Source organism: Notolabrus celidotus, chromosome 9 (genome assembly GCF_009762535.1).
Source record: "Notolabrus celidotus isolate fNotCel1 chromosome 9, fNotCel1.pri, whole genome shotgun sequence".
In the NCBI taxonomy this organism is placed as follows: domain Eukaryota; kingdom Metazoa; phylum Chordata; class Actinopteri; order Labriformes; family Labridae; genus Notolabrus; species Notolabrus celidotus.
This window is the reverse complement of record NC_048280.1, coordinates 10600149-10624081: the sequence shown is the minus strand read 5'-3', so window position 1 is coordinate 10624081 and position 23933 is coordinate 10600149. Positions and strand designations below refer to the sequence as shown.

The 23933-nt window shown below is 41.5% G+C and overlaps 1 protein-coding gene across 5 annotated transcripts in view; it reads right to left on the bottom strand.

Moving 5' to 3' along the window:
• Positions 1-23933, bottom strand: part of slc20a2 (solute carrier family 20 member 2) — a 53579-nt gene that overhangs the window by 17197 nt on the left and 12449 nt on the right. For all 5 annotated transcript variants that reach the window (XM_034691609.1, XM_034691607.1, XM_034691610.1 and 2 more), the window contains exons 2-6: positions 6596-7156; positions 3844-3984; positions 3168-3253; positions 1156-1252; positions 817-936 (exon numbers count right to left, since the gene is read on the bottom strand). In XM_034691609.1, coding sequence (XP_034547500.1) covers positions 817-936; positions 1156-1252; positions 3168-3253; positions 3844-3984; positions 6596-6884 — 733 coding nt within the window. In that variant the 5' untranslated portion in view covers positions 6885-7156. The remainder of the gene's footprint in view (positions 1-816; positions 937-1155; positions 1253-3167; positions 3254-3843; positions 3985-6595; positions 7157-23933) is intronic.

Genomic DNA, 23933 nt, shown 5'->3' with positions numbered 1-23933 from the left:
ATCAGCTGATCCAAAGTAATCCTGGTGCTGATAGACTGGATGCCCCTGTACTCCACAAAACAGCCCAGAGTACAAAAACACAAACTCAGCTCAGCCCATGGCCTGTTTCATTTTGACAGATGCAGTAATTTCCAGATTAGGGCCGATAACATCACCTCTAATCTTCACAGGCATGCAGGGGTCTGCAGCAGGTCAAATCGGCCTCACTTTTGTGTCGCTGTTGGACAAAAATTTTAGGACAGTCTATTTCAAGCTTCAGCATGGAGTTTACTGTACTTCTTCATGCGGATAGGGTTTCTCAGACATGATTTACGGCCATGCTTGCTAAAGAGCACTAAAGCTTACTCTCTGGATTGTTGCAATACACAGAAATTAAAATGTATTTTGATGACATTAAGTGAGATTTAACAGAGGAGCTGTTTTGCCTACGTCCAGCACGTTCTCAAATATTCCACCAACTGATCTTTCCATTGTTTTGTATCATGCGTCATATGTTTTATAGCACTGTCTGCTTAGCTGCAGGCCGACTTCCCCATTAGGGAAACTATTCCGAATGTTGATCTAAAAGCCTTCTACACTGCAGGCCATGGAGTAATACAGAGTTCACAGAGTTGTTTCATTGGCCTCAGCGGTGCTGGCAGAGGCCAGCAGATCCCCTGGCATCCTTTGCTTGGTGTCAGGGCACAGATGGAGCATGCAGAAGCTCAGGCTCTGTTAGTAGACCCGGGTCAGAGCGCTGGGGTTCAGATGGCGTGAGAAAGAGTGGGTCCACAAACAGAAATACATACACACATACACACACACACAGATACCTACTTGCTATTTTCCTCCTCATCCAGGGACAGACGACCATCCAAACCAGAGCTGCACAGATCAGCGACTCAGCTAAAGTGATGAGGAAGATGGCCCACACAGGCAGCATCTCTAACCCGAGCACTGCAATTAAAGAACACACACAGGCAGCTTTAAGGGAAAACATCTCACAGTCCAGTTTAAAGTATTAATTTCTCCTTCTACTCTTATCACACCTTCAAAGGGAATTTTAAGCACGCTAACATGCTGACAGCATCAGCTAGGACTGAGATGATAATTTGATCGTACGTTGGTGTCAGACTTAATCTTTATTAGAATATGTAACCGTCCTGCAGCACTCACATGGGGCTCCAGTGTACAGAATGGAGAACGTGTTGATCCCGATGGTGGAGGCGTAGAAGAGGGGCAGCGCTCGCAGGCCGTTAGGGACACAGTCCTCCTGTGAGGAGACAACACACATTAAGATCTTCTGTACAGGACCTGATATTGTGTTAAACAAACGTGTGTTTTAAGGTTTAGTTTTAAAGAGATGTCAGGTGAAAACACTAGGTCATAGTTTAAAATTAGCTGCAAATGATGTGTTCAAACAAAAAACACGATGAGTCATTGTTTTGGATATAAACGTATGAGGAGTTTTCTCTTCTGTCATGCCACATTAAAATCCTGGTATTCTGCACATGAATAATAAAAACAACTACTGATAGATCTTTGATTAGATTGGTTTCTTAAAATAGTTCATCTCAGAACAATTGATCTACTTTTATATCAGTGTGTCAGCTTGTCTAATGTGCAGATTGGAGTTTTGTTTTTACATGACAGTGAGCTGAATTTTCGTTGGTTTAACGATGATGATCAAGTTAAAACAAGGGATGTTATAACTAAGTGGACATTTTGACATTGCTTGTACTGCTTTTTTTATTATAACATTATCTTATTCTATTTCAAACGAACAGTTAGCTTATTTATTTGTGATTTTATTTATTACGTATTAGTATTTGTTTTAAAGTTATATTTTGGGACCATTTTCACCTTTAATGAATAGGACAGCTGAAGAGAGACTGGAAATGCAGGGAGCAGAGAGTGGGGGAAGACATGCAGCAAACGGTCGAGGCCGGGAGTCGAACCTATGACCGCTGCGACGAGGACTAAAGCCTCTGTATATGGGGCACACATTTAGACCATTACGCCAACGGCACCCCATTAGTCGTAGTTTTTACCCATTGTGTTGCTTTGAATTACTGAATGGTGGATGCGTGAAACACAATTTTGTGGAATCTTGAATCTTGTATTCCCCAGTCTTACCTTTGCTATATTACTTTTAAATTGAAATATCTGTGGATTATCAAACCTCTTCAGCTTCCTCTGTGATGACCATCCAACCATCATTAGCAGCTATTATCTTGTCATGTAAAAGTGTTCCTGAGGGGAAGTTAACTTCTCACTAATTGTCCTTCACTCTGGTGAAGGAAGCCCTCATATTAAAAGCGTCTGCGATCAGTCATCACAGTCATAGGGTGTATCTGAGCATATTTAAAAAATGACGTGCAGGTTTTTGGAGAACTTTGCACCCTGATTACTTGAATTTTTGCAGATTTCAGAAGTTCAGTTGTGGTTACTACACAGGTGTGGGAATGGTAAAAACACATGATATCAAGCAACTCACACTTACTTCACTTAAACAATATGTGTGGGTTTTGGAGAGTTTCATGATGTTATTACGCAAAACTTTTCATATCTGCAAATGCTTCCATCATCTTGAAATTTCTGCGATGCATAGATAGTAAAATGACAAAGTCAGACTAATGTGATGCAAACAGTTTGCAGAGACCGAGATAAACTCATCCTCAATCTGACCCAGCCACACAGTAACTCCAGTCCAGATGACAAATCATCATCCTATGACTCACTCACACATAATCCTGCAGTTGTGACCTTATGATGATCTACAACACTTTTCTTCTCCTGGTCTGCCAGAGATTGTCTCTTACGTAACAGCAGATCTGCGAATGTTGCCAAATCAAATGGATTTGTATCTGTGCTGAAGTTCTTTGGACAAGTTTCCTGTTTACACGTGTTACACTGTGTACAAATTATTGAAACACGTGGATCAACACACCACTCAACATGCTGACGGTGTCAATGTGACACAAAAAGTCAAACACATGAAAATAATAAAACTGAACAATGATTGCATCGACAACAATCCTGAGATAGGAAGTCATAAAACATAATTTCTTATGGTTATTATTGCAGCAATTTGACTTTAATATTCCTGAGGTTTATAGTGAGATAAATCCGAAGAGGGGATTGTGCTTATTTATGTTTATGTGTTTGAGGAGTAAACGTAAGCTCACCTTGCTGAGGATGAAATGTCTAATGAGCATGAAGAGGAGTCCAGACATGAGTCCAGAGAGCAAGGGGGAGATGAACCATGATGCAACTGGAGAGGGAGGAGAAAATTTCATCAGATAAAAATGTATACAGTTGCCTAAAAACAAAATCATCCATTAATTTGAGATCATCAGACTGCATCTTTTTCACATGACTCATCTTCAGTTCCTTATTTACCTTATTTAGTCATCTCTCACACCTCCATGAAAAGCTTTAGAACCCTTAAGGAACATGTTCTGACTCTTAAGATGAAGCTGTGGTTAATAAATGCCACAGTCATTCTTGAGATAAAGCAGAAGTGTATTTCACTTGAAGTATGTCCTCTTACTGCACAGCCTGCAGCTCTACTGAGACTCCTAAAGCTGGAGGAATCTGTTATTCTGCCTCCTCTGAAGTACATTGCTCACTGTGTGAAATGGTCAAGGGAGTTATAATTGCTGACAACAAAGTCTGATGATTACTGGAAACCTCTCTGAAGTGAAACTCCCCTTTAGCTGGGATGGAAAAACCTCAGTTTGCTGATTTACACTTTATATTCTGCAGCATTCATGCATACAGCACATATATGCATGAAGGGGTTATTGTTATGTAAGCGTTGTACGACACAGACACGGTCCTCATTCAGCCTCTCGCCCATACCAATCTTGACAAGCTGCATCCACTGGACGCCCTTGGTGCCGATGGCCACCATGGAGAAGCCGATGGTGGCGCCAACAATGCAGTGAGTCCCAGAGACCGGCAGTTTGAGGAAGGAGGCGATTAGCTGCCAGACTGCTGATCCTGGAGGCAAAACAGACATGCAGATCTCAGAACATTTGTCATATTTAATTTGTAATCACAAAATAGCTCTGAAACAAGGAGGACAGAGGGAGAAATTTTGATAAGACTTTGCTGCTGTTTGCTTTTCATCTAAGTTCAGTTTAAAAATACATTACACTGCAGCTTGTGAAAAATTAATCAAGGATCTGAATGCTGTAAGAAAATTAAAATTACAGCTATTAGTTTGTATTCTCTGAACCTGTGTTTAAAATTTCTGTTTATGTGACAACTGTTGACGTGTTTTTAAATGTACAAACACTTTAAACACTTGAATAGAATAGACATCCTAATTAAAAGACCTTGCATTAAATATTGCTAAATGAGGTAGAATAAGTGCAGTTGTCAAAACATTGAGTTACAGATCTTTGATGAAGTGAAACCGTCCTTCAAAATGAATCTCTCATGTAAACACAGAGGCAACAAAAGTAACATAAAAGTTAATAATATAAATGTTTTCTTATGGCACATTCTTTCACCTTAGGTAAATAAATCTTTCCTTTTAGACATACTCCATTATTTATTTATTTATAAAGACCCCCAAGTGTCTCATTTTCCAAAGACCTGCCATTGACAAGTGAACCATTCTCCTGCTCTGTTCCTGAGTTTGAATCACAAACTGTAGTACTAAATAAAAGTATTTCCCTGCTTTCATCTCAACAAGCCATGAAGTCCTGTATAAACAATATCCCAGTGAAAGCTGCTTCCCGTTTAAGATTAAGAAACCTGGACAGCCGCTCCTGATTTGTCAGCCACGTGGGAATCCCCTGAACATGATAAAATATGGCTTTACTTATCAGAGCTTCCTTGCAGTCAGTGAGTGATAAAAAAAGGATTGTCTGGACGGAGGCTCCATTGTTTTCTGTTCTCTGTTCTCTGAATCCATTCACTGAGGTAATGTAATGTTGACGGGTAAAGCTTCTGCTCTTACTCAACTATTCCTGCCTGTTCCTCACTGTAAATGAGTTGGAATGTGAGGACAGGTCTTTTCTGGGTGGCTCCTCAGAGAGATTTTCACAAAGCTGAGAGGTGAGTCAGCATAGCGCAGAATGTCACATCATGAGGTCAACTTTAAAAGAAATCTTTTATCATTTTGTTTCTCTTGAGATTGTATAAAAATGTTTTGTTCTTGCAAAGATCCAATAAAGATTTGCTGAAGGAAATTATTGCAGCTGTTCTTCAATAAACAAACCTGAACTTTACGAAGAAGCAATAAAACTCTGAAAGAGTTGCGTAATGAAGTAGCTCAATTTTGTTTTGAGTGAGTGGAAGACAAACATGTTAGGAAATGTGTCTGAAGCTTTCTCTTCTGGGGAAACCTCAAACTTCAAAACATGTGAAGAAGACGAGTGACGTTTCTTTTCTTCTGAACAGTTTGGACAAACAGTGGAAGACTGCTGCATCATGAACTCTGACTGCAGCACTGCAGAGCTTTGCAGAGCGGTATATAAAGGTTGTTATTTAGATCTGGTACTCAGTACGAGTCCTCCTGCAGGAAGATGTGTTGAAGTTACATTTTTTAAATGGCCTGAAAATGATATCAAGTGTTTCCTGTTAATGAGTTGAATAAACAAAGCTGCGGAGGACGTGTTTACGGGGGGCAGGATTAACATGCGCGCGTTCATGTGATTATTCGACGTAAACATCAGGAGTGACAACGCCTGCTCCAAAATATATTAAATACGTTAAAAATGCACAAAGAAGCCTAAGTTAGAGCTGGAAATATTTGCTGATTAATTAATCAGTCAATGAAAATAAGATTATGAAGCATAATTCTGGATATTCACTGCTTTTTTTTTTTTAAGAGTCTTGGGTTCAATTCAGTAATGTCCAACCTTTTAAACATTGTTATATAACATTATTATTCATTATTGTTTTTTTTAAAGTTATATTTTGGGGCTTTTTTGCCTTTATTGGTAGGACAGTTGGAGAGACAGGAAACGTGAGGAGTAGAGAGTAGGGGAAGATATGCAGCACATGGTCGCAGCTGGGAGGCAAACCTGCGACCTCTGCGCCGAGGACTGTAGCCTGTGTATGTGTGGCACTTAGACCGCTAGGCCACCAGTGCCCCTGTTCTATCAGTCGGCCAATTGTTTTTTTTCTGATACAACCAGTCCCCTGGTTGTTAAAACACTGTCAAATTTAAAAAATATGTCAACTCGGGTACAGATTTGGCCTAGTGGTTAAATTGTGCACCCATATAGCATTTTGATTCCAGCCAGCGACCCCTTTCCTTCATGTATTGCTCTGTTCCCTGTCCTATCCTCAATAAAAGGTAAATAATAAAAGTAAAAGCCACCCAAAGTTTTTTTTATATATATATATATATATCAACTACAGTTTTGGAGTCAGAGGTAACATCTTCTAAATTCCTTGTTTTGAGCAGCTAAAAGTTGAATACCTAAAGATATTCAGTAACTTTATTCATTCTACGGGGAGACGCAGCAGCTCCTTCCATCAGTAAACATGACTGTAAACTGAAAACAATTATTTAGGAGCTTTAACACCACTGTGGGTTAAGGCTCTGCTCATTCATCATTACTGTATACTGGTTGTCAAATTCAGTCCCACTCACCAACCATGGCGCTGACCTCTCCTGCCATGAGCACGGGCACCGTTTCGTTGTACAGGGTGACATCTATGATGCCCTTTCGAATCGTCTCCCCCACTTTAGCCCCCAGCAGCATGGAGCCCAGTGTCTCAAAGATGGATGCCAGGATGCAGGCCTGCTTCAGCGTGACCACTCCGGACCCCACGGCTGTGCCAAACGAGTTGGCCACATCATTAGCTCCGACTGAGAAGGCCAGTATGAAGGCAATGATGAAGCCAGTAATCACCATCCACAGATACGGTTCCAGATCCATCTTGATGTGATTTCAGCGGACGAGAATCCAAGCGGAGAAAAACAATCTTAAATATTGTAATAAAATAAAAGAAGTGCTCTGTGCGGTTTTAGCGGAGGACTTGACAAGCCCGCTCCTTTTCTTCTTCCCCTGGTTTTAAAGAGTTCGAGGGGAGAAGCACAGCCGCTAACTAAGCGTTTGGATCTCAGTCCAAAGATTGGAGACTAATGATGGAGGGTGCAGGGAGCATTCCATAGCTTAGTGTGAGACAGCCTGTCTGCACGTTCCTTCACCTGCAGGAAAAACAAGAGACAGGAGACACAGAGACAGATTAGTGTCATAAGCCATGATTACTCTTCTTCAACTGCAGCGAGCGAGCGTCTGACAACACCTCCATGTGACTTCCTCAGAAAACCAAAAACAAAAGGAGGGGACGGGCCAAAAGGCAGAGGAGGAGAGACGAGTTAAAGGCATAAGACAGAAGATTTGGGATAAGTGATGACTATGCAGGACCGGTTTGGAACAGAGGAGACACTACACTGCACTCCACACCAGGGGGAAAGCTGAGGATGTTTCTGATAGCCACAATAGGAAATCACAGTCTGCACTTCAAAGAAATCAAATCAGGCGAATCAGAAGGGCCTGCTGTCAGCGGAGAGGCTATAAAAAGCCCCGGTGTCCAGAGTGAGATGCGAGCGATGCTTCCAATGTGAAAGTGGACTATTAACACCTTAACCTCACACAGCAGGACTAGAAGCTTCTCTGCCAAACCTGCTCTTGCTTTACTGCTCCTCCCTTGGCTGTAAAATGTACTGTTTTCAAATCAGCAGATTATCTCAACTTGATGACTGACATCTGGAACCTATGATAAGCAGAATCATGAAGGATATCAAATGTTTTACATCACGAGACAGCAGCACCTCCTAAAAAGTCTGGTGTGAGTGTGATTTAACATGGCATGTTAACTAAGAGTTGCTTTCTCTGACAGCCTGCTGCTGGATGTTGGTTGCGTGACAAATTACATTACCCTTCTAATCTTTGCTCTTTCAGTCTCAGCATGACCGGCACCGCTGTGCTCACTGGGTGACAGTCAAAGGTACACACATGTTTTGTAACTAGCTTTGGAGTACAGGTTCAAACGCAATTGAGGGCTTTGCTGCAGTACAAAATGAACGAACACACACACACACACACACACACACACACACACACACACACACACACACACACACACACACACACACACACACACACACACACACACACACACACACACACACACACAGTGAAAAGATTTATGTTAAGACTGCAATGCAGTAAGAACATCAGCAGTGATGTGGGAGAAGAAAAAAGAGCACATTTGGGGCTCGGCAAAGTTAACTTGCACAGCAGAGAGCATAAAACTTCTCAGAGATCTCTCATGTCTTCTGTTTGAAAACTTTCAGTAGCATGGATGATGTATGAATACCTACAAAAGTGCATATGACTTAAAATCTTGAAATTTAACATAATTCTATAAATGTAAAAAGTCAGAAATTGTCAAAAGGAAGAAGCTCCCTTGACTCAATTTTTGACAAATATCTGACACTGACAACAACTAGTTTTACAGCTTTACAACGTCTTTGAAGCTTTCCAGGACACGTGTCTATGTAAATAAACAAGCATGCAGCTTGTGCAAGTCAAACTGCTGCAACTTCAGCTAACATGAGGATGCATTTGACACCTTTAAAGATATTTCTTTTTTCACTGGAAAAGAACAAATAATAAGTCTACATACTGAAAAAAAAAACAAGACCCTTCTTGATAATAAAACAAATTTTCAGGTGTTTTCATAACCAAAAAATTCCAAACAATCCCTTTTTGCGGCTTCTACAATGTGATTCGCTGTTTCTGTTTAATATTATTTTCAAACTCATTGCTTTCAGTCTTCAGGCAAAAAAAAGCCAGTTAAAGTCGTCACAGTGGATAAAAGGAACAAACTATTATAAAATAAATTATAGTGAGGACAAATTCTAGTTATAGACCTACTAAAAAGTCTTTCCTGTAGTTGTTGTTAGGTGATCTAACAAACAACAAACAGCTTCCCCTGCCCCTGTGAAGTTCCACAAGCCGTATTTAAATGGCAACAACGATAATGATGATAATGATGTAGAGGCCACCAACACTGCAGCCTCTGGTGGTCCCCGAGAAACCTCTCAACCACAAATGACTTAATCAGAGCTCTTTCTCCTCTTTGTCTTTTGTCTGCGCCACATAATCAAAGTCATGTCATACGGGTTAATGGCAGCACTTTTCCTGCTATGGTGAGGCCAATTGTTCATGGGCAGCAGTAAATGTGAACAGCTATGAGGCTGACAAGCACGTTGTTTTGGCATGAACGGACTGCGGGCTCCTCATCGCGTGGGGGCAGGCAGCTCCTTTCTAAATAGCCTGCGGCAAGTTATGGCTCCCCACCTCCCGACCAACAGCTCCATCTGGAACAGTTGAGGTCGCACACAGCTCTCCTTTGTCCTTTGTTGAACCACAACACACACTTTAAAAAGATGATAATAACTTGTCTCTTGATCAGGTCCCTCTCAGGACCTCCTTGAATCAGTTTTTAGTATCACTCTGCCCTGAGTGATACTAAAAGCTATCATTATTATTAAAAGTGAAAAATATAATAATCAGTTCGTTTTCCACTCGGATAAAAAGGTGTTCTTTATAAAAGGGGAAAGAAAGCTCAGAGGGTTCCCTGATCTTTAAAAGACTTCCTAAAATGATGTGATACTTCACTGATCCCTGAAGGCAAATTCTCTTTTCAACGACTCTCTCCAGACGGAGATCAGAGTGAAGGATCAGAGCGGAGGATCAGTGCCTCTGGACTTAAAGATCCAGAGTCAGACAGAGGTTCAGACTCTTTGGTTTGTGACTCAAGCTTATTGACTATCAGCCAACGTCCATCAGGAGAAGTGCTACTGAGAGTCAGCTAAGTTAATTATTCATGACTTAATATACCAAGCAGTTAAAAGGTATGATGTTACCTCAGTAAATTCCAATGGATCCTGAAGTGCTTTATGGGTGGCTCTTTCAGTTCATGAGAAACAGTCAGTCCTCACCACTTTTAGGTTACCATAATTTGGTTTATCATAGATCATATCCATCTGTAGAATTATTGAAGAACTCAGTGTCCACTTAGAAAACCTCTAAAGCCCCTCTGAGAAGGGCTGTATAAATACTAGGTTGAACAGTCAATGTGTTGACAGTAGGAGACTCTGTAGGTCTCATGCCAGAGGCTGAGTAAATGTTTAATATGGGGAACACCTCTGCCACAAGAGGACCACAAAGTCAAACATTAACTTCCACCAGGCAGAAACAGACGCAAACCCCAAGACAGTCACAGAAACAGGAAACAGTCTGAGCACTGGTCAAAGAAGTTGATAACTGGGGCGAGGGGGAGTGTACACCATACGGCAACCTCTGCTGTTGAAAAGACGAGCCAATGTTTAAGTGCAGTTCCTTTAGTGTCCACTTGAGGCGGGCTCCAAAAGCCATGCAATCCCTATTTGGTCTCATGTTAAAATGCCCAGTCCATCAAAAATACACATGTTCAATAAATCTCAATAACTCATCGTACCCTTCGTACAAAATGTAGGAGGTTAAGAGTTTTTCAGAAATTTGCACAATGAGGGGCATGGAGAGTTAACTGATGGGTAGATGTGTTGCAACTGTTCCCCAGAAGGCTGAAGGCCTGCCTCAGCTTCACCTCTTTGTCTCTTTCTTAGTTGATTTAAAGTTAGGTTGAGTTGACATTTCCAATATTACCACTAGGGTCGGGAATCGAAAACTGGATCTGACTTAGAACTGGTTCCAACTGATCAATTCCATCGGAATTGTACACCTCAAATATTATCAATTCTTCTTAACGATTAATTTCCCAGCACGACGTCACGTCACGTCACATCACGGTACATCATGTTACGTTGCGTTTTTCCTCTCCAAATTCAAAGTATTTTCCTCCAGGCTCCAGGACGTCCAGGGCACATGTCCAGACTCACGCGGCCGAAAATGAGGCACAGAGAGCGGGTAAATTACCTCCGCGATGACCCTCGGAGGAAAACCGTTTCCTCTCCAAATTCAAAGTCTTTTCATCCAGTCTAGAGGGGCCACGTCCAGACTCACGCGGCCGTGAATGAGGTCAACCTATTGTTCAGTATATTCAAGTTGAATATGTTCATGTTCAGTCTTGTGCAGACATAATTTTGGAAAAAATTAAATGTTTCCTTTTGGTGCGGAAGACCGTAGAACTACTTTTTTTCCCCTAAAAAAATACTCAGGAATCGTTAGGAGAATTGATAAGGAATTGGATTGATAAGCAGAGTCGACAATGGCATTGACATTGATAAAATCTTTTCAATTCCTTCCTCTAATTACCACCATCAATGGGCTTCAAAGCGTCTCTCAAGAAACCTATAGGTGTTGACAAAGTGACTTTTACTATATGTTTTATACAGTCTATAATGTACACAAGTAAAAGGCCTTTTCATATCAGGTCTACAATCTTCCCAACATGGTTACTCAACATGACAGCTGCAGCTGACGGTAAGTCCATTTTGAAGATCCTGTCAGACTGTAACACATGAACACCAGCTCACATACCACCACTCCAAGTTGTGCACATAAAAACTATTTTCTCCATGGCTGGAACTTTCACAGTAACATGGTCAGGTCGTGTGAAGTCCTCTTACAGACTGCGGTGCTACAGAGGAGTGTCAGACCACTCCCCAGAGGCGTAAGAATGTAAAAACCTCAACTTATCTAAGGAGAATGTTGAAAATGAGCTCCAACAGCTTTAGTCATGGTTACAGGCTACAGTCAGTTAATGAAGTAATACCCAGAATAACTGCATGAGGGCCCAGAGACCAATTAGACCGTCATGAGTAGTAGAACCTTCAGTCTTAATAAATCTGTGAAACTTTGAGTTCTCTCTGTTCAGAGGAAATTAATAGTTCTATTTCTAATATGTTTCCACCTTCAGCTTAAGCATCTCAAAAATCCCCCAAATTTAGAAAAATAAGACAGTGAAGATAAGAAGCTAAACTTCACTTAATGCCTGTGGGAATATTCATTCTCTGCATTAAACACATTCTCAGTATTAAGAAGCAGAGGGCAGCTCACTGAGGGGCAACTTCAGTGACCTGAGGGCTACCGCAGAAATCTTCATTACTATTAGAGGGAGATGTGTGTGGAAATATCATGGAACACTTTTCAACATTGTTTTCTTGCTGAGAGCTACACGATGAATACAGCGCTCAAGTTTGCAGGGGAATCTAGAATTTAGCCCATTAGCTTAGCATTAAGACTGGAAATGGGGCAAAACTGCAAACCTGGCAAGGAACAAAGTTAAACTAAGTTAAATGAGCACTTGGTGTAAATAATTGATTAATATAAAGGCATTAGAGTGTTTCTCATTAGAGCATTCATTTATCCTTGATTGCAACAAAGAATTGGGGGGCACAAACCTAGTTCCTATTGCAACAGGAGTAAGAAGACCTGCGTAAATACCAAGCGGCAACCTCTTGTCTAAAAATAAGAGTCCAATGCGGAGGTGCTAAAAACTGCAGTTCATTCAGGATCCGCTTGAGGCTGGCTCCAGAAGTACCGGAAGTCACATACACATGAATGGGGAAAAGACGATCTTTACAGCAGAAATAAACATGTTTACAGCCTGGTACAAAAGATGAGAGTAGTCTGGATAGCTAATTTCTCGATCGGCTCTCACTGTGAGGGGGTGAATTTTTTTCTAACGCAGCAATTTCAAAGATAATTTAGATTACGATTCTTCCAATGAGAGGCACAGCAGCCAGGCTGCAGGAACACTGTAGCTGTTGGCTAGGAGGCTGAAACTCCACCTCTTTACATCACAATCGCTCCACAGCAGCAATATGGCTGCCACCGACGATTGGCCTCAAAACAGCGCTTCAGAAACAGATGGGTGATGTCACAGAACCTACGTCCATATTTTATACAGTCTATGGTAAATACCCACAATAGAGTCTAATACAACAAACACTGCGCCCACTACAATCATACACAACTGAACATCAGAGTGTAAATATATGCACCTTCTTCTTGACCATCTGTCTCTACTACAGATCACTCACAGCCAACGTATGGACTTTACCCAGACTGCCAAGCATTTTGAATGCATTCATATCTAAGATGTGAGACAGTCCTCCACGTCACAGTTAGAGCACAGAAAACTCGGCCTGAATGTTGAAACATTCTCACAGAGGAAGAGGTATACAACACTGTGTCCTTGAATAGCAAGTCAACAACCCCTACCATGGCTCTCTACATGAATCGATCTGTACATACAGTAACCACTCAGAGAATGCAGCCTGTGCCAGAGATTCAGTTTCAAATTCATGTGTGTGTGATACAAGCTAAACGAAGCTCATATAAAATAGATTTCTTGCAAATAGACTGGCTGGATAAGAGGACTCCTCAGCATCTCAGGCTACATGAGTTCACTCTAACTCTGAACTGAGTCACTGAGACCTTGAAACTTTCAAAAGGCAGAAGACTTGATAAAATCTTCAGAAATTAACAGAGTAAAATGCATAAAAACGGAGTTGCGCAACATGTTATGCAACATGAGTGAAGGTTTTCACTTTTACCTTCTTCTTTTTGCTTCGTCCTCTCTATTCATCCATACCAATCATAATAATTTTCTCCACAAGAAAGGACAATGAACCAAAACATGTATTCTAATTTACCTTCAATGAGTATTGGCACACAATACTATCATTTAGAAACAATTGCCCAGCCTGAGTTGCAAACAGCAAAACAAACAGAGGCAGCAGCACCATAATAAAGACTCAACAGTGATGATCATAATTGCTTTTTGCTACCAGGGTAAGAACGCACTGCATGATTATGTTGCTGTTTTGCTGATCATTGAGATGGGGGAAGTGTCCACGTGAGATTTGACTCCGAGTGCTGAATTCAATTTGGAAACCTGTAGCAATGGGGAAAGAAAAGATTTGTTTGCTGAAACATTGTTGGGGACTTGTTTGGAATAATAATCTGCTCAGGGAACTCAGTCAAATGGAGACAACCTCTGTCATTAACAGATAGAGAGGTTAGTGTATGGTGTTATATTATCCAGCCATTTAGACTTTGAAAATTCATATATATTCTGTATTCAAAGTGAATTCAATAATCATGAAATATATGATACGTCCTTGCCTAAACTTCAACTATAAAACTGAAATATTGATATTTAGTCTGTTTCAAGCTGTTGGGCAGTAATGTTGTTATCCTTTCAGAGTTAAAAAGGCTCACAACAAGACCAAATACAACGAAACTGAGACCTTTTTCATTCAATTTTGAAGTTTGAGACTATCAAAAGGGTCAGTTTATGATTTTCAACACACTCCTTCCCTTCCCAACATCAGGTGAGTCATTTTATAACATTCTGCTACCGGTGTGTCACAACCGCTGTCCGAGGTGCTGAACCTGAGACCACCAAGGATGCAAGAGCTGTCCAAGTGATTGCTGTTGTTCACACTTATTACTCTGTAGAATGCCAGGAGGGGAGAAACCCATGACATCATTTCTGTCTGAGACGCAATATTGAACTGTGGACAATACTTCACAGGTATTATATAACTTAGATGACAGGATTATCATTTCTCATCTCTTATTTGGTTGTTTTTGTATTGTCAAAAATATGTCCTATTAAACTTGTTTTATGTAATATACAAATACTGCAGCTACCAATTTTGGACAGCCAATCTCCTAGGGCTCAAACACAGAGGACAAACTGATCATTTATGATGTTCAGGAAATGGTTTAATTTATAGGTAGGTAGGAAGGAATGATCTGAGCGTCCTTTTATGTCTTAAGTATTTCTAACTGTGATCAATCCCCTGAGATGTTCTTATTTATTTTGTTTCCTCATGATGTAGAACAGTTGGTGGTAACAACCCTGGCTCCTGCAGTTCTCAAATCAAAAGGCACTGACCCCCAAAATGCTCCCAGGAGGCAGGTCAGCACTTGACAAGGCAGCAGTAAGGACTCTGTTTACAAGGTCAATTTTAAAACACCTTTTAAAAGCAGTCCATTTACCATTCAGCATCTAAAACAGAATGGTGGTATGAACCACTGTGACCACCTTCCCTCGATGGCCGAAAACCAGACAAACTCTGAGACGACGTGCTCTTGAGGATTATTTCGGGCAGACACAATTTCTTCCTGTGGGTGTCAGGTGGCAAACAGCGCACATAATGAGGCCACCGACACAAAAAGGAGCCCTACAATATGGGAGACGAGACTGAATTAGATCTGTGTGGTGCCTTGTCTGGTAATGATGTCTAGAGGACAAACCCAAGACTGTAAACAGATAAAATTTTCTTTACGTGTACAGAATATTCACATTTTTGGATATCTCAGAGTATTTTAACAATGCAGCTCCATCACAGCCTGAGCAAAACAATCTACCTGTTACAGCCCTGACCTCTGGAAGCACATGTTGTACGCCGTGACAGTGGAGAGAAACCGGTGTTTAAACTACTTACAGTGATCACCTTTCTAACTGTTCATTGCTCCACAATACTCATTAATCTGCCTGAGATGCCGCTGCACCACAGCCACAGCTGGTGCAAAACACTGTGTCACGAGCTGTAGTCTGCATTGACACGCGGCTGCACTATCCACGCACTCATTCAACTCAAGCCCCCAGCCCCCCTCCCCTCCTCATCTCTCTTCTCTTTTACTAACCCCTTCTTCTCGAGGCACAGGCTCAAAGAACATACATGCAGCGTCAGATGATGACTCATGGCAGCATCCTACACGTGTCGGCTAATTGTTACACCTGAAGCATACGCAGCTGCAGTCCTCCAAGGACACAGGATGCTCGCAGCTACCGGATGCCTTATAAAGTTACAAAACAGAGAGATATGGTTAAGTTGATACAAGCCGAGACTAACAGGTTTTGGAAAACAACTCCACTCACCTTCGAGTCTCCTCACATCATGTGGAAGGTGAGAAGGTGGTGGAGATGAATGAAAGTCAAAGGCAGAGTGAGGAGAAACTCAAAAGCTAGGATGAAAAAGCAATAGGAAGAGAGCTGGTGTTCAACACGGTGGTGAGCATGTGATTGATGGAGAATAAATTATGAAAAGAACAGCTGATGACAGGAGGAGAGGAGGAGTGAAAAGAAGGAGGGAAGAAGGAGCAAGAGAAGCTTAGTGAGAAATCAGCAGGTTGTGGTGGTGTTGCAGGAGAGAGAGAGCGAGAGAGAGGGAGAGAGGGAGAGAGAGAGAGTCTAGACTGCCTCTTAAAGGCGAGCATCCGCATTCACATCACACGCCAGCCAATGACGAACGTCGGTGAGGCCAAAGTGTACCACTGACTGGCTGTCTGCGTGCAGAGAGGATGAACAGATGGAGAGGAGGCAGCCAATGACAGCAGAAAAGGAGAGGGAGATGAGGGAGGAGGAGAGCCTGGCCTGTGCGTGGATGTGTTATACAGCCGGAGAAAAGCATGCACACGGATCAAGGGCATTCAGAGCGCGAGCATTCCCTCAGTCATCTGAGTAACACAAGATACACATGAATCAGTATGATATGCCCTTTTTTTTTTACCTTAATACTGAGTCATGTTTGGGGTCTGAAAGCAACAGTGTGACAAAGTGCAGTAATCATCTTTGAGCCGTACAATCATCTAAGATGCTTGTTGAAAATGAGCTGGGCCAGTTTTGTTGGTAACACACCGTCTCAACGCTGTCATTTGGCCACGATCCACCCATCACTTTCTGTGCCACAATTGTCCCTTTCAAAGACGTGCTGAACACTGTGTCTTTATGCCACTTGGTCTGAGCATGCAGAGATGGGGGCTCCTGTCGTCACAACCGAGCACAAGGACCGGAGTCACTGCAGACTTATTGCTGACCATGTACTCGTCAGCAGTTACTTGACACTCACTGATAATGCAGCAACAAGCATAACAAGACAGAAAATCCAGTCCCAGAACGTACTGGCTGCTGATCTATGAGACATAAGGCAAGAGGAGTGCGGGAGCTGAAGTGTTATGTTCAAAACTATGACTGTGGGATAAAAAAATCTTGGCTTTTGAAAGATTTCATCCTCATATTTTTCAAACTTTGAGATTTGGTTTAACCACAAACTACCTGCCTTGAACAATCCAATCGTACAGTTTGTACGGTTCTTTCTTCACCTCCACACAATCTTTGCACCTTTGTTAAACGTAAAAACACTCAATACTCACGTACACCATTGAAAGGAAGCTTAGGTCCCGTTCTCTCCGTTTTCACATGCTGTTCCAGCACTTGAAAAGGAGTGATAAACTCATTCGTCCAGTACAGTCCAGTGGTCTGATCTTGTGTTTGTCTGAGTTCCTGTGGTTTCCTCTCTATCGTCTCTCACTCATTCTCTCCTTTTTGTCCCCCAACTGGTCCCTGCCTGCTAAAAGCCTGTCTGCGTCAGCTGCACCTGCTGCCTCTAACTCTGTGCTTCACAGCAGGGAGGCGCTGTCTCCAAAACCAAAACACACACATACACACATACTGTACACTGTGCGGTGTTGAGATCAGCCAGCCTCCATAGGCAGGAGGGGGGGCGCTCGAGAATGACAACAACTGCGCGCATGACTGGGAAGAGCATGTCGTTCTCAACACCATCTTCAAAAGCTCCTCGCACAAATTTCCATAAATCCTCTCACTCGCTCTATTTTCTCTCCACAGCCGTGGGTCTGCATTGCAGCACTCAGTCAGATTGTCAAGGAGCGAGTTACTCTGGTAATCCTTCAGACTGCTCCTGACAGCCATTACGAGCATTTGGACAATCTGTCAAAAAATAATTTGGGCCTGCAGCTGAATCCATAGTTTCCAGTACGCTTTTTTGGCTGGTTTTCCCTGAAAGAGAGGAGTGATCATCCTCCTACTGTCTCCAGATATCACTTACATCCCAGCCGAGGCAGCAGTGAAACATCTCAGGTCACAATCCTCTTATTCAAATAAGATTCCCTCGAAGGCTCATGCTTTATGATCATGTGTTACATACGATACAATATCAAGATGATAGTGAATAATTTATTGTTATGTACAATTCAAATAATACAATCTTATCCCATAAAACAACACACAGAAGTTGCTTTCATTAACTATTTGACAAGCCTACACATTCCAACACAGTAGTTGGCGGTATGCGATCTAACATAACATGTACAAAAAAAAACACAAGTGCAGCTGCAAACTGACGAGAGTAAAAATGGTGTCACCAGTGTTTGTTTTTCACTCTGTTAGAGGATAACATGCTTGCAACTTTCAAAACATGTGCTGCAAGTATTCAGCAAGGAGGAACAAAGCCCTCAGGTGTTAACAGAACAAGTCATCTAAAAAGATGTCATTGCAGCGCAGATGCATTAAAGGAAAAAGAAGCAGTAGCAAGCAGCAAGTGCCGTAGTGCTAATTTGAGAACTGTAGAATCTACCTGATACAACACAAAGCCAAAGTGATTCATGACAAGATTCCAAATATGCAATTAACTAGTGAAAAAGGATTTCACCAGCTAATGGCATATTTGGAACATTGACCTGAGTCGCTGCTACTTTGCAGACGTATCCCTACCTGCTCTGTAAGATGGAATCACTACACCTTCACAGTCCTTTCAACAACATTTAGCTTTACCAAGCACGTATGGTCTTCTGACGATAGCGAAGTGAGTATTAGAGATAGACCGATATGTTTTTTTCAGGGCCAATACCGATACCGATTATTAGTAATCAAGGAGGCCAATAACGGATATTTGGAGCCGATATTCATTTGCAGTGAAAGGGAGAATATTTTCGTCAAAATTTTGAATAATACAAACTCCAACACTTAACTTTGTTTAAATGCCTTTAAGCATATGTTTATTAAACAGCTTTTCAGATTTGCAACATGTTAAAGTTTGTTTTTAATCTTAGACAATAGACATCTTTGATTTAAACACATAGTGCAGGGAGCTCCCAGGCTCAGCAGCATGTCTTATAAAGTTAAATGAAAACTTAAACAAATAAATAGCTAGTTTTTTACAGTAAATAAAGTTTTCCAAAATGTCAATATAACTGAAATGTTAATCTTCCACTTATCTTAGTTTAAAGGGATATTTCAGTGTTTTTGAAGTAGGTTTGTATGAGTTTTTAATCACTAGTAGTTGTAGAGGCCACAACAGATGCTGCTCAGCTCATCCCCAGGGATGAGAAACTGCAGGGAGAAATGAGCCAAAATAACCCAGTTTTAAATTGATCTCTTATCGCCTATCAGATCTTTTTTAAAAATAGCCAATGCCAATATGGATCAAAATGCCGAATATCAGCGGCGATAATCGGCCTGGTCGATAATCGGTCTATCCCTAGAGACTATGCTTTGTTTGGCGGCCCAATTGCTGGATGAAGACTTTAACACATGAACAGGAGTGCTCTTGTTTGCATTAGAAAAACAATAAAAGTCAGAACTTTGCTTTGTTTTTTTGCGCTTTAACAATAGGGACCTCAGTTAGCTTTAGTAAGTAGAGAAAACTAATAACTATGTATCTTTGCTCACCAAATCTTAACATTTCTGACCCTCAGGTGTGCTTAAACAACACAAATACAAATCAAATTGTTTGATATTGGAATCTTTCTCATGCATCTCTGCATATTTACATTTTGTTTTAGGTGTAGCACAAAACCTGACAGCATGTGTTGCCTGTAATAGTTCTGAATGTTATTTTTGCTGCTGTTGCGTGGAATTCAAACTACATCTCTATAAACTGTAGAGACACTATTCATTATTCAACAAAGTGATGAGAGGGTTTAGTGTCCTTGGCATTTTCCCACCACTCATGACAGAGATAAACAACTATAAGTCACACAAAGTTATCTAGGAACATAAATTCAAGACTGGCAATGTAGATAAGAAGGGGATCCAATGAAAAATTAACCATATGAAGAAGTACTCCAAAAATTCAGCCTGACAACAACACTGTTCAACTTTAAATGGACAGCATGAACTAGAATACCCAAAACACTGCCGCCTTTCCTTTTTGGTTCATCGGCCCACTGGTTCTTTTCTCATGTAGGAACATGAACACCAAAGTACCCAAAATGCAATTCAGTTACCTTTACTCTGTGTGATATTATGGTGTGTTAACAGTGCCAACTGGTGTAGCCTCGGGCAGAGATATGCAAGGTGCTAGTCACCGTGTAAGCTAATTCTTTGTTACTCATCACATAGCACGTCATAGCAAGTCATTTCCGACCTACTCTTGCAAATATTTCAAGCAGCTATCAGTTCTGTAGACAGTAGTTGCTCCCACTTTATGCATTAAAAACCTGCAAATGTCCTCTTTCAGTTTGAAATGATGTTCCTGGCCTGCCAATTCATGGCCAACCAAATCCATTGCATATGTCATCCTAATCTGTAATGACACATTGCCTCATTACATAGATTGGTGAGCTGTCTTCAATACTTTAGAGAGAGATAACGAATTCAGAGTGGTGTCAGTCACCCCCTCCATAGATTAAATAAGTAACTGAGCCTTTAGCAACACCAAAGCAGGCTGTGTTACAACAGCAAACAATCAAGCCCCCTCTGGCTCTCCTTGTTTAGTAAGCCTAAAGTTTAAATACTTGTTTAAGGTCAGCTCTCTCTGGTTTCAGTGGAGACTGTGCAGTTTGACTCCCTCGCCCTGAAATGGCAAAGTGACTAAAGTGACCCCTCCCTGTAAGAGCGTACAACTGTTTGAAGTGAGTGAGGCAGACAAACTCACTATTCAGACATTGGTTTTGTTTGAGGTGAGTTACAATGGGGGGGTTGATAAAATGACACTAATAAAGCCAAACCATGATAACTAATACAGATATTAGAGTATAGACAATTTGAAACACATTTCAACAAGTAGTCTTTCTTTCCTGTTAGCAAGTTATTAACTCAGGATTTGTAATAATTCAATGGCAAAGTCCAACTGAGGACACAAACACAATCCCAAACACACAATGTGTAAAAAGGCTGAAATAGCAGCAACACAAAGGATAAAAGACTGAAATATAGCGTTTAGCCCGGCAGAAACTATTAGTCATCTCTGAGAATAAACCCTGCTCACAACAGGGATCCTAATTGACCAATCAAAATGTGCCTCAACGATGAAAATAGAGCCAACTACTTTATTACTAACAGTAAGGGGGCTGATTGTGCTGGCTAGCATTCACATCATTCAACTACCAACACAATTAGGCTTGATACTCACAAACAATTGTGGCTTTTTTGAGATTACGCTCCAGCTTTCTTCTCTTCCTGCCACCTGTCTCGATGTTCCTGAGCGTGGGAGTCATCTTACTGTTGACCCTTTCTCTGTTTTCCCCTACTCTCTCAACCTCCCCCTCCCATGCCAGGCTTTAGCCAGACAGTTCCAGTTTGCTCGACGAATCAGCGTAGGTACCCAATAGCAAAGCGTGTACCCCTCACCCCCTGTCCTCAACCCCTCGGTTCTCCTCTGCTTAGCCCACCGGATCTTTCCTCATCTCGGATGTGGAAATGGAGAGATGTTGATCTGGCTGTGTAGTCGCAAAAACATGGCCAGGACCTCTCACCTCCCCACCTCTTTCCCGACTGCTGAGACTGGTAATCTACTGCTGGCATGCTCGGAGGTATTAAAATGTGTTACTGGCGTAAAGTGGGTGCTGGTATTAGCGAGTGTTGAAAACATAGCACAGAAAGTGCAAGAGGCTGTAGGAAAAGAGAGGTGATGACTTCATTAACATTAGTTTTGGTTAAATTTACACTAATGGGGATGAAACACATGTTGTCCACTCCATTACAGCGCTCTTCATGGCCAGCAAACCAATTAAAGCTTGATCCAAGTCTTTGCCAAATTAGAAATCTTAGAGAAGCTATTAAAACATAATCATCTGCTGGTATACCTTCATTTTTTACTGTCTTATTATGTAAAAATAACTTATCTTTTACAGTAAAAGTGCATTTTTTCAGTATAAGAAAATGTGCTTTTATTAAATGACCTCAATGACAAAATGTCAATGTATAAATCTATATTCTGCTTGTATTACAAAGGTTTTTCCAAGTATAAGCTGTCTAGGAAAGTTCTACAGAGTGCTGGTGCTCTGCATGCAGAGCAGCAGGTGGTAAAAGGTTACAGAAGGACGCAATAAAAAACATAAACAGAGTTTTATGTATCCCCAGCGGTGCCGTCACCGGATCACTATGTCACTATTAACTGTTAGTGGACAGACTTCAGGAGAATAGAGATTAAACAAGCTAATAATCCAACTGATTTAGTGGTGTTTATAAAAATGTACATTTCATTCATTAAACTCTTGTGTAACAACAGAATTCTTGACATATGTGACTCAAGGCTGCCATGAAGTTGAAAGAGGAGTGTAAAAGGGGAATGAGGGACTGACAGGGGGAGACAAAGAGAGAGAAAGAGAAAGAGGGAGAACACTCCCTCCTAAGCTGGATCTAGTGGCCTGTGCCCTCCTGCTCTTAATCCTGGCTTCCAGCACATGACCCAGCTAACAGTATTATGGAGTGCTTTGATTAGACCTGCTGCTGTGCGCACGTAGTGGGTGACTTGGCGACAGAGGGAGGACATGGGGTCCTTTTATCTGCCACTACTTTGTAGGAATGTTAGGCTTACATACACAGAGAGAGAGAGAGAGAGAGAGAGAGAGGGAGAGAGAGAGAGAGAGAGAGAGAGAGAGAGAGAGAGAGAGAGAGAGAGAGAGAGAGAGAGAGAGAGAGAGAGAGAGAGAGAGAGAGAGAGAGAGAGAGAGAGAGAGAGAGAGAGAGAGAGAGAGAGAGAATTAGGTGTACGTTTAACCTCGGCGTACGCTGTCTATACTAGGTGAGAGAGAGAGAGAGAGAGAGAGAGAGAGAGAATTAGGTGTACGTTTAACCTCGGCGTACGCGGTCTATACTTGGTGAAAGAAAAGACACGAGGCCGACTGGATTAGGCCTTCAAGTCAGTGAGTCAGCGGATTACCCCAGTGCTGTTATTCTAAGTGGAACTAAGAGTAATACTTAAAAACGTGCTGCTAGCATAAGCTGTAGCTGCACAAAAAGATTCAAGAATGGCACTTAAAGCGGTCAAAACAGGAAGTGGAATTTCACATGACGACTCCAGCATTAAACCTTAATCGCATCAGGGGGTCTTCGCAAGGGAGACATTTCTTTTTAAGTCAATTAATCTATAGAAAACAAATGCTGGTAAAGAAATGTAGTCCTGAATACATAAGCTCCATACAGGACACTAAATGTGTGGTCAGATATGCCATAGTAAAATCTTTGTTTTGTTTATTTTAAACCCTGTAAACACAAAGTTTATCCCGCCTGAAGCAAAAGGCTGAGTTCAAGTACTGATGTTGAAACCGAGTTATTACCAGCATCAGCAGTCATAAAAGCATGTGAAAAGGAGAGGAATCTAAAAAACAATACGGCAGAGAGTAAACCATTGGGGAATCAGCACAGCATGTCATCACCACAGGAGATCCCCTGTGGGCTGTATTACCTGCAGGGAAGACTTACTATACTCGCACAGCACAAGAAGGGAATTTGCCTGAGAACCTACATTTAGCTGAGTTAAGCCATTGAATAATTGTATGGTGCAAAAAAGTGCATCTCTTCCAGCTGGAAAAACTCCCTGTAAACATTGATCGAGAGGCTGAGGAATCCTGAGGCGGCAGGTTTCTGACAGTGAGCAAAATCATCTTGAATCCAGGACTGTAAACGGAGAGAAAATGTTGCCAGGCAGGAGAGTTCGCTCCACGCTGTTCTGACTGCTACGACTACCTCTGAAGCATGAATGAGTTAATCTTAAAATTACACAGAACACACTGTGTGACCAGCGTTATCTATATCACATGTGTGCTGTTTGTGTTGCACTCTTTCAGCACATGCTGCGCACACACAAACTGTACTGTGAAAAAAAAGGGAGGGCTGTTCTTTTTTGCAGTGGGTCACAAGTTTGCAAAACATGCTACTTGTAGATTATCACACAAAGAAAAGTATGTTTGCTTGCTTTCGTGCCT